Here is a 12,134-nt window from a genome sequence, read left to right on the forward strand (position 1 = left end):
TTATATGCATTGGCAGTTACAGGCATGCCACAGTCAACGTGAGACATAAACCCACGTGTTTTCCATGGGTCAATGTAAAAAATAAACGATACAGCTTTATTGCCCTGGCATTAGTGCAGTAGCCTGTTTCCATTGATTCATTTGTGGAACGGTATCTTTCTCTGTATCTGATAAACAACTACAGTATGTCTAAAACTCATGCAGTCATCTTATGCATTATATGCATTGGCAGTTACAGGCATGCCACAGTCAACGTGAGACATAAACCCACGTGTTTTCCATGGGTCAATGTAAAAAATAAACGATACAGCTTTATTGCCCTGGCCTGGCGTCACCCATAGCTCCTTCTTAACGCATGGATATATGCTTTCCTCCACAGCCTTGATCGCGAGGTGCACGAGCTGAGCGCTGCCTGAGCGGGGTAACGTCACTGTCGGTGGCACGGCGGGCATCATTCTCCACAACAGCAGCAGTAGCAGCGAGCGCAACGCTATAGAGCGGCGGCAGGGTCCCTCACATGATCGTTTTGAAATGTTGGAGAAACTACGCTGTGCAACAACATTTTACTCCAGAGTCAATGCTGTCGAAGTGCACTTTGAAGGCTTCAAAATGCGCCCTAGCCGGACCATATTWATGTTGAAATAAGGAAAAGGTCGGAAGAGCTAAGAGGGGGAGATTTCCTAAGAATGAGTGTAGACAAAGGGGAGGCATTCAGACTTTAGCGGTTGGAGCCACTAGAACTTGAGTCTCAGGAGAAAGGTGCGTTCCTACTTGGACAGCGGAATCTTTCTTATTTTTGGGAATAATCATGCCTGTTCGGAGAGGTCATGTTGCGCCACAAAACACCTTTTTGGGGATAATTATAAAGAAATTTGAGGGACAAAGTGAGTATTATCTTTGTGTTTTCACAATAATGTATCTTTAAATTCACAATATTCATAATGGTGGGAAAATGTGTTTTCCTTGCTTGCACACGTACAAAATAAATGAAGTTAATATTTTTTATCTGAATATTGGTATTTCGACAACACATTTTTTAACAATCAGTAAGAGTAGAGCTAATATTGTTGCGCTTGTGATACTTAAGAAGTGGGAGAGTTGAGGTTAAAATCATTTAAATATGGGATGTCATTGAGGTACTTCGAAGTAGCAACAACTTATGTTTCTCCACAAGATTACATGGCAATAAGTAGTATCCAATATAACATACATAACCTTTTTCAAATACTCCCACATTTGAAATGGTTAGGGTCAGGTGGTTAGGTGGCAGTTATTAAATGTGGATCTCTCTGTTTTATAGTATGGCTATGGCATGAACATTAATCAAGAAGAATGGAGCACACACCTCCATTAACAAATACTGAAGCAATGCACCCTTAGCCATGATAGGACTGAAAGAGAAATGTTTAATTGATCATCTGTATATTTTTGAGTGATTTATAATACAGTGTATATTTTCTTCTGTATATAAAGCATCATGCAGAGTGGTATTATATCACATACCTCTGATGCTACCATGAATGTGTTAACCTACCCATCCTAACCCCACTATGATCATACACCCTTCTATACCTTCACAGATAAGAAATTCATTATAGCCAATGCCCGGGTTCAGAACTGCGCCATCATCTACTGCAACGATGGCTTCTGTGAGATGACCGGCTTCTCGCGGCCGGACGTGATGCAGAGGCCGTGCACCTGTGACTTCCTCCATGGAGAGTTCACCAACAGGCATGCCATCGCCCAGGTAGCCCAGGCTCTGATGGGGTCTGAGGAGCGCAAGGTGGAGATCACCTACCACCGCAAGGATGGTGAGTACGGACTACGGAGTCCTCCCCACTGGGCTTGTTGCTCATGCTTTTGTATTTATATGAGAAAATTGAAGCAAAATAAGGGTCAGTRAATAGTGACAGAATAATGCAGGAGAGACAGGAAATGGAATGGGCTTGGCATGACAAGGGACTTTTCTGAAGTAAACAMTTCAGTAGGTCATTTGTGTTGAACAAAAACCCTGACAGAGGTGTATGTATGACATCTCATTTATTGCCGCTCAGATGGGGGGGGGGTTCTGTCTGGAGCTTTTGAAGTAGAAAAACACAGTATCTATTTGTGAAGACAATTGCATCTCCATTCACGGAATAGGAAATTGAATCTTGCACAAACCTAGAAACAAAAATAAACTGGTCAATTCCATTGCCTCTTGGCTAAATACATGAAAAGGTGACATATAATTGAATGAGTCGTGTAGTTTAAGCCGCTTCTGAATTTTCCATGGAGATTATGAGTTGGCATGACAGCTGCTATTGTTTTGATGGGTCACATGCTTAGCGAGTGGCAGAGTGAAAGTTTAAACCGCCTCTCCCATATCCAATAACCAGAGTCACCCAGGGTGCATGCTGTGCCCTCTAACRATGATATTCCTTCCTATCCAGATGACTAAGCTTGTAGCGGTTGCGTAATGGTCAAGGTGTTTGTAATCGCTGGCCTAGCTGACATTTCCACCTACAAGGGATGAACAGTTTTATAAGAGCTGGTTGAAGCGGGGTTAAAGTTKGTGACTGGTCATGAAACATGGGTTGCTGTGTGCTGACACGATATTTACACCTTGTTAAAGAAATCCTGGGGAGAACCCTGCATGTGGATAGGGGGATGTGGACAGGTAGGGTRGAGGACAGTACTGGAGAGATGGATGACGGAGGWATGAAGGTRAAGAAAGAGAGGACGACGTGGGAGAATGTTTGAGGGAACTAGGGACTTGTACTGTTACTACGCCMGGACGTAGTTGGCTTGTCKARGTCTGGGSGTCTGATAAAGTGATTTAGCTAGGTATAGARGTGAGGATGAATACATGGGTTGTGATGTAGCCATGGCAATAAACACCTCATTACCACAAACTCATATCAGTGCTCCAAAGCCTCCGAATGGACCAACTCTGCAGTGTGTTTTCCCAACATAGGAGAGGCCTCACAGGCTTCGATCGCTTAATGAGGACACAAATACCTTCATGTTGCATTGATCTTCAAACCTGCCGTGTTGGGAGAATGAATCAATAGTGTCTGTCCTGCTATCTTTCGCTGGCCAGKCCGGCCCCTAGAGTTGGGATGAAGGGATGAAAAGAAAGATTGGAGGGGTAGAGAGAGAGGGGTCCTCATTATCGTTGCTGGAGCTGTAAGGCTCTAATTACCTCAGTGTCTAAACTTCCTGACTCCATAAGTTGYGTTCCAAAGGGCACCCTTTTCCCTATATAGTGCACTCCTTTTGACCAGGACCTATAGGGCTGTGGTGAAAAGTAGTATACAAGTAGGGAATATGGTGCTATTTGGGACTCAGACCATGAGCCGTCTAGGGAGGGTCACAAACCTCTCATAACACAGACAGGATTTTCACCTCCTTATAACAATTAATTTGATCATAGGCGTTACATTATAAAATACTCATATTGTGGGTTTAAGCATGGTAAAACGACATGGCTGGTATACACATCAGGGGCATAGGCATGGTTGGGCCTGGGTGGAAATCCGATTTCTCTCTGATATTGTGTTGCAGAGGGAGATGTGATTGTGGCGTGGGTGATTCTCCGATGGACCACTTGGAGCCTGCAGGCCAATCTCCTCCAATTTACAGTAATCCCCTGACCTGTGGTCCTGACAACCGGTCTCTGTCCTTTACAAACYGTGAAGGATTTTCTTGCCTCAGCAGAATTTTGTCAGGCAGATGAATCTATTATGGGTTGACATCGTGTCCTTTCGGGGAACCTTTGGTGTTCCTCTTCAAGCTTGGTTCTATTATAAAGTTACAGCACAAAGTCCTCCTCGAACCATTTCCTGTGCTCCCATCAGACATTAGGTATTGCGTAGTCCTTTAGTAAGTGAGTTATGCCTCTCGCTCGGAACTGCTRTGCATTCAAGGAACCAAAATGTCTGCTTACCTCGCATCATACAGTATAGAGGTGCCTAGTGTGATGCAACATTGTAATGATCTTCACACCATCTGTATTATACTACCAATCTTGACTTCTTTCAAATGTACCATCCAAAGTGGCACATTTCAGTTGTCTTTCAGTTCCCTGCTGTCTCTCTGCGTGTCCTGAATACTACAACAGCAGAAACACTTAAGGCCATRCAGGTGGCTTGTTCTTTTGGAGATGGAACAAGACAATCTTATTGTAATCACTATACATCATGTAGTGCGTGCGTGGTGACGTCACTCGTTCCGATTCGGTCCCTTTTTAAAATTGAATCAAGAGGAAACCAGAGCTTGATGCCTCTGTGCTGCGATGGGATCCATTTACAGTCTTCACATTCATCCGTGTTTCAGGTTGGTCTGATGAACGCTCGCTGTAGAGTTCTCTTCTGTTTTCCTTCCATGTCTCTCACTCTGCTGAAGTAGTGTAATGACAGTCGTGAAAATTCTGTCACACAACAACATCATGTTTTACAAATGCTTAATCTAAACCTATCCTATTACACGCAGACTATTCTATTGAATCGAATGCCAGTTCAGTTGAATGTAGTCGGTGTTGTGTGTGTGTGTGTGTGTGTGTGTGTGTGTGTGTGTGTGTGGTGTGTGGTGTGTGTGTGTGTGGTGTGGTGTGTGGTGGTGTGTGTGTTGTGTGTGTGTGGATTCACCACTATAATACATCATTTCTCAATTTGAATTTCTCAACGTATTCATATATTCAAATGGAATAATCAAACAGCCTTAACCTCTATTATGCAGAGCAGACTGTGGGGATTGGGTGAGTAGAGAAACCCATACATGCTGTGTGGCCAATCACCATTCCTCATGCATAAACATCCTGATCTGCATCCAAATTACTCCTTATTCCTCATTTAGTCCACTGCTTTTGACGAGGGCCCATAGGGTTATTGGGCCCATTTTTTATTGTGTGCTGGGCAGTCACGAGGGTGACACACACGGGGGTAAGTCAACATTCCACTAGACCAGAGGGTCAGACATGCCCAAACCACAAACACATTAGGTAAACAGAGAGAGAGAGGACAACGAGTTGGTGACTGTAGCATTTCAGGGTTTTGCATACCTGATTCAACACAAACACTCACTTTTACCTCTCTCCTCTCTCTCTCTCTCTCTCTCTTCTCACCATGCTCTCTCCCCTCTCTGTCTCTCTCTCTCTATCTCTCTCTCTGTTCTCTCTCTCTCTATCTCTCTCTCTCTATCTCCATGCTCTATCTCTAGTTCTCTCTGCACTCTCTCTCTCTCCTCTCTCTCTCTCTCTCTCTCTCTCTCTCTCTCTCTATGCTCACTCTTTCTGCTCCATGCTCTCTTTTCTCTGCTTGCTCTCTCCCCCCTCTATCTCGCTCACTTTCTCTCCAATTCAATTCAATGGGCTTTATTGGCATGGGAAACATATGTTAACATTGCCAAAGAAAGTGGAGTAGATAATATACAAAAGTGAAATAAACAATAAAAATGAACAGTAAACATTACACTCACAGAAGTTCAAAATAATAAAGACATTACAGATGTCATATTATGTATATATAGGTGTTGGGAAAATAAATACGTATAAATAAGGGTTGTATTTACAATGGTGATTGTTCTTCACTGTTTGACATTTTCTTTGGCAACAGGTCACAAATATTGCTGCTGTGATTGCACACTGTGGTATTTCACCCAGTAGATATGGGAGTTAATCAAAATCGGTTTGTTTTCGCTCTCTATCTCTCTCTGTTGCACTGTCTGTCTAGATATGTAGGTGCCACAATAATGACTCGTTCCAATCAGTGGCATTTTTAAAAACAAAACATTACATTGACTACCAGTCTCATCCTTCACACTTGAGAAATTAAATGTCCCCTCTATCCTGTGTGTGTGTGTGTGTGGTGTGTGTGTGTGGGTGGTGTGTGTGTGGTGTGTGTTGTGTGTGTGTGTGTGTGTGTGTGTTGGTGGTGTGGTGTGTTGGTGTGGTGTGTGTGTGTGTGTGTGTGTGTGTGTGTGTGTGTGTGTGTGTGTGTGTGTGTGTGTGTGTGTGTGTGTGTTTTTATGTCCAATCTGTTTAGTTATTGTCTTTCTTCAGTTTTGTTGTGGTACTTTATAATATCAGTGAGACAATCATTTTGCATTCATTGGCTACATTAAAGTCCCTATCATTCACTCTGGGTTTCCGCCATAGGCACTGAACACATCTAAATAGCATGAAGCGAAGCTCTCTGTCACCATTGGAATGACAAAGTACCAACCTGCAGTAGTATGCACATTTCCTAGAAGATAAAAGGGCTATAACACCCACCCCGACCTATCCCATCTGGAATTATGAGTGGTGATACGAGCGATGATATCTGCATAAAGCCATCTATTGAATTGAATGACTTTCAAGAGCAGAGAGTGGAATGTCATTTTTATGTGGATTTGCTGTGCAAACAAGATCATCTCTCTGCAGTATGGCCTGTAGTCAAATCTGCTATATCAGGTTCCACAGTCTCACAGAATCAGGAGAGAAGACTGAGGTAATGTCACCAACAGTGCATATGCTACTGAAGCAACAGAGATTGAAAGAGGGAAAAGAAAGAGGAGGCAGAAAGAGGGAGGGAGAAGGAGAGATGGAGAAAGGAAAGAGGGAGGGATCAAAATAGAGAGGGAGAGAGGGAGAGAGATACAGTGAGTGGGAGGGAGGAGAATTCAGGTGCTGGATATTTCCATCACGGGGACACCCTCTTGAATTTAGTCCAAGCTCCTCTGAGCAGCCTGTCTCAATTATAGATGAGCCTGGCACCAGTCTGTCTCTCTCTCTCGCTCTCTCTCTCTCTCTGTCTCTCTCTCTCTCCCTCTCTTTTCCCCATCTTTCTCTCGCTCTCTCTCTCTCTCCCTCTCTTTTCCCCATCTTTCTATATCTCTCCCTCTCTCTCTAGCTTTCTCTCCCAGAGAGTGGCTGGACTCCCACGAGTCCAGCCAAGTCCTGGAGGTATCCTCTTCTACTGCAGTGTGTTCACAGTGGGACTCAGTCTCACATTAGTACAGTATATGCGTATCTATGACGACAGGGCCCCGCTGCAACTCTAAAGGTAATAGATACAMTACATGACAAAAAGTATGTGGACACCTGCTTGTCGAACATCTCATTCCAAAATCATGGGCATTAATATGGAGTTGGTCACTCCTTTGCTGCCATAACAGCCTCCTCTCTTCTGGGAAGGCTTTGCACTAGATGTTGGAACATTGTTGTGGGGACTTGATTCCTTTCAGCCACAAGAGCATTAGTGAGGTCGGGCACTGATGTTGGGCGATTAGGCCTTGCTTGCAGTCGGCATTCCAATTCATCCCAAAGGTGTTCGATGGGGTTGAGGTCAGGGCTCTGTACAGACCAGTCAAGTTCTTCTGCACCAATCTTGACAAGTCATTTCTGTATGGAGCTCACTTTGCACAGGGGTATTGTCATGCTGAAACAGAAAAGGGCCTTTGCCAAACTGTTTCCACAAAGTTGGAAGCACAGAATCGTCTAGAATGTCATTGTATGCTGTAGCGTTAAGATTGCCCTTCACTGGAACTAAGGGGCCTAACCCGAACCATGAAAAAGAGCCCCATACCATTATTCATCCTCCACCAAACTTTACAGTTGACATATATGCATTTGGTCAGGGAGCGTTCTCCTGGCATCCACCAAACCCAGATTTGTCTGTCAGACTACCAGATGATGAAGCGTGATTCATCACTCCAGAGAACGCATTTCCACTGCTCCAGAGTCCAATGCTGACGAGCTTTACACCACTCCAGCCGACGCTTGGCATTGCACATGGTGAAGCTCCCCATGAACAGTTATTGTGCTGACGTTGCTTCCAGAGGCAGTTTAGAACTCGGTAGTGAGTGTTGCAACCGAGGACAGATGATTTTTACGCGCTGCACRCTTCAGCACTCGGCGGTCCTGTTCTGTGAGCTTGTGTGGCCTACCACTTTGCGGCTGAGCCGTTGTTGCTCCTCGACGTTTCCACTTCACAATAACAGCACTTACAGTTGACTGGGGCAGCTCTAGCAGGGCAGAAAATTGATGATACACCTGTGAGCAACGGRTGTGGCTGAAATAGCCAASTCCACTAATTTGAAGGGGTGTCCACGCACTTTTGTATATATTGCRTACAATATGACAGGGATGAATAGCTGTGTTGTTGTGGATAGGTTTTCATTGTGCACCCGTTAGATTTGCACTACTGTCAAAGTTCATGACGTCCTAGCCTGTTGGTAGGTGTGTTGGAGAGACGGCAGCTTGCATGTTGAAGCAATAAGCAAACTCTTGCATTGGTTGGTTATGTATGCAATACATTGTGTGAAACAGGACAAATATAAGCACTCCCTACATTGGGTGTAGAATGAAACAGTCAAATAATTTATTTCAGGCTTTGCATGACCATTTGGAAATCAGTTTCAGTTCACAATGAATTTCTCTCTTGCCTATTGTGCCCCTCCCCCTACTCSTGTACCCCTAAAACAGAGATTGTTTTAGTCACAGAGTTACCGCATAGTGTTGTCATAGCAACAGATGGAGGATGGAACCAGCCGACATGTATTATCTTGTTCTCTTCTCTAATCTATCATGGCATGTCTCCACCAGCACCTGAAGCACTGGAGCTCACTGTAGCCATGACGATTGTCAATTCCATTCTCACGAGATGGGCAGATTGCTGAGTCGAGCTGTTCGTGCAGTTCAAGGGATTATGGGATGTTCAATGAGACGTTTTGTCAAAAGAAGTTCATTCTGTTAATTGTCATTAGTGCCCTAGTTGTGATACTGGATATGCCTAAGACTTAGCCATAGGGTAGTCTACATCCTGTAGGGCCATGCCCATATAAGACACTATATACAGATGTAGGATCTTAATTTGGGCCTGTTTGCTACAGCAGGAAAATAATCCAGCTGCAACGTGAAATGTGAATTATTATGTGGATTCTAATTAATGGAAATTTTGTAGGGGTTGATAAAAAAAATTGTTTTCAAAGTGGAAATAACAAACTTTAGAAGCCTTTGTTAACCAAAAAATACACTAGAAGAAAGTTATCYTGCAACAGGGTGATCAAATTAAGATCTTACATCTGTAGACACTCCTATATTTTATCTCCACAAATGTCACCCGTGGGGAACCATGGGTATCCAACCTGATGCCAGAACTCTACCCTAGGGTATGCCATGCCTGGTTGAGTATGGATGAATGTAGAGCAGGGTGTTCAGTCTTTGAAACACCTGAATCAACGAATGAGATCCTTGTTGATTTGTTGTATTTTTGAAACAGGTGTGTTACTTCTGAACAGGAACAAAATCTATGTATTGCTTTGACTGACTGACTGACTGACTGACTGATTAACTGACTGATTGACTGACTGATTGACTGACTTGATGGCATTACAACGGCCTCCAAACAGCAAACAAAATAGCCAGCCAGGCGGTATTCTTCACCCTTCCCTCTCCTCCTCTCTCTTCCCACCCTCCCCCCTCTTTTCTCACCTCCTATTTTCCCTCCATCCCCTCCCCATATGGCTACAGTCCTAGAGGCTAGCTTCTCCAGATCCTAGCAGTGSACCAGATCCCTGCAAAACAACATCCAGCCCAGCTAGCTACCGTCAAAGAAGATCAGCCAAATTACATATTGGCAGGGATAAGAAACATATTTGATAGGTTATACACTCTCCATTTGGATATATATTCCACATAAGGAAATCAATATTTCCAAATKAGCTTAGATATCTCCTCTTAGGGTTGTCAGTGCAACGCATATAGGCATAGGTGTACACTTTATTGATACATTTGTGATTCTGTGGCCATTATTATCTGGCATGATGGAATTTCACCCCGGATCCCTTCACTTGCATCATTCATGGGTTTACATGTGTGAACAGTCTACCTGTGAATGAACAGTCTATCTGTGAATGAACAGTCTATCTGTGAATGAACAGTCTATCTGTGAATGAACAGTCTATCTGTGAATGAACAGTCTATCTGTGAATGAACAGTCTATCTGTGAATGAACAGTCCTTCATGATTATTTCATTCGCTACTGTTGTTGACTGTTGATTGTGTTGGTTCAATCATGGTTGTTTGTGTATTGTGTATTCAATGAGGCTGATACTTCTACAGTTCCTTGATATATTGATGGGATCCTTTGATGGGTTTCAAGTTTTCGGGACATTTATTGAATTAAAGTGAGAGAAAAAAAAACATTTAATCACAAAATGTTTCTTGAGATTGTTTAATATGAAAGTTATTTTCAATGCATTTAAAGATTGAAGATAGTGGATGAGTCTGAGCTAGTTTTGGTTACTCCCTCTCTCTACCGGTAATATACCAAAGTTACCGGAATCTTCAGTAATTTTGGTAATTAACAGAAAATCTATGGCAATCTATTCTAACTTTGGCCATTTATACTTGAAAATGTATTCATATAGTATTMATTTGTTATATCTGCGTCCATATTGTCCACGAGTTTCCAGTAGATAGACCACATGGTTCAAGAGATAATAGACTTATTAATGAAAAACACATTTTATTGTATTTTATTTAACCTTTATTGAACTAGGCAAATCAGTTAAGAACAAATTCTTATTTACAATGACGGCCTACCAAAAGAAAAAAGGCCTCCTGCGGGGACTGGGGCTGGGATTAAAAATAAAAATGCCCTTCGGGGCAGTCAGGCAGAATTGAAAGAAAAAGCCATATCTCAGACTGGCCAATAAAAAGAAAAGATTAAGATGGGCAAAAGAACACAGACACTGGACAGAGGAACTCTGCCTAGAAGGCCAGTATACCGGAATTGCCTTTTCACTGTTGACGTTGAGACTGGTGTTTTACGGGTACTGTTTAATGAAGCTGCCAGTTGAGGACTTGTGAGGCGTCTGTTTCTCAAACTAGACACTGTAATGTACTTGTCCTCTTGCTCAGTTGTGAACTGGGGCCTCCCACTCCTCTTTCTATTCTGGTTAGAGCCAGTTTGCGCTGTTCTGTGAAGGGAGTAGTACACAGTGTTGTACAGGATCTTCAGTTTCTTGGCAATTTCTCACATGGAATAGCCTTCATTTCTCAGAAAAAAATAAGTTTATTGCTTTTAAATAAACATTGAATTATGGAACAAGCATCGTTAATTACCATACAATAATAATTTAATAGTGGAGACATGCAAAATCGAATTTCAAATGAAAACACATCAATGGATTCATTTATAAATAAATAAAATTAAAATAAATACGTATGCTTTTTTCTATTGCAGCCTTCTGATTTAATACAAAATAAACTTTTTCCAGATTGCGTCGCAGCTTCATCTCACAGCGAGGGAGAACGCAACGAATATTTTCCCTTTTCCATCAGCTGGTCATACAGATTGGTGGCCAAGATACATGTGCGATTCAGCTACTGTGTTCCTGCTCAGGCTCACTGTTTGAAAATGCTTGCTTTTTCTCTGGCATACGAGGTACAAACTTTTCATCATGCACTTTTTCAGAACTCTCCTCATTAAAGGGCCGGGCTGATTTTGCGACTCGCTGCCGACTATATACTAGCCTATTATCAGCGAGCCTCACTTGTGATGTGGCTTTTTTTGAACATAATCTTGTTGTGAACCAAACTTCTTTTTCATCTCTCTTTTCTGGCTCCTTTGAGTCATGTCCACTGTCCTTGTATTTGTCATGGTGGTTTCGTTTCATAGTGTCGTCTAATGTTGTACTCCTTACTTACAGCCAGTTGACTCTACAACAAGACAAAGGTTGTCTTTATCATATGTAAACAGATTTCTGCTCCCACTTGTCCAGAAAGCTCCTGTTTTTGCTTTCTTTTCGCATTTTTGGAGGGATAGCGGCTGACAGTTGTAGCGTTCTATGTGCTATGATACTGTCAAGAGGAGAGGGCGTTTCTGAGTCCTGTCCTGATTGGCGCGCGAAAAACACAGCAGAGCATTATGGGATTCGTAGTATTAGCGGTGAATGCCGCTGTATAATACCGGGCGGCCAGCTTCTAGTAGTAATTTGGTATTGTCTCGCGGGCCAAATATAATTACCCCACGGGCCAAATTTGGCCCGCGGGCCAGACGTTTGACACCCATGAATTCAGAGCATCAGCATTTGTGGGTTCGATTACAGGCTCAAAATGGCCAGAAACAAATAACTTTCTTCTGAAACTCACCAGTCTATTATTTTCT

The 12,134-nt window shown here is 42.8% G+C and overlaps 1 protein-coding gene across 1 annotated transcript in view; it reads left to right on the plus strand.

The window, feature by feature from the left end:
- Positions 1 to 396: 396 nt before the first annotated feature.
- Positions 397 to 12,134, plus strand: part of LOC112069948 (voltage-gated inwardly rectifying potassium channel KCNH7-like) — a gene marked incomplete at its 3' end in the record, with an annotated part of 60,711 nt that continues 48,973 nt past the window's right edge. Inside the window, exons 1-2 of the mRNA XM_070438776.1 lie at positions 397 to 884; positions 1,581 to 1,811. Coding sequence (XP_070294877.1) covers positions 809 to 884; positions 1,581 to 1,811 — 307 coding nt within the window. The remainder of the gene's footprint in view (positions 885 to 1,580; positions 1,812 to 12,134) is intronic.

Source organism: Salvelinus sp. IW2-2015, unplaced genomic scaffold, assembly GCF_002910315.2.
Source record: "Salvelinus sp. IW2-2015 unplaced genomic scaffold, ASM291031v2 Un_scaffold1167, whole genome shotgun sequence".
NCBI classification, from domain to species: domain Eukaryota; kingdom Metazoa; phylum Chordata; class Actinopteri; order Salmoniformes; family Salmonidae; genus Salvelinus; species Salvelinus sp. IW2-2015.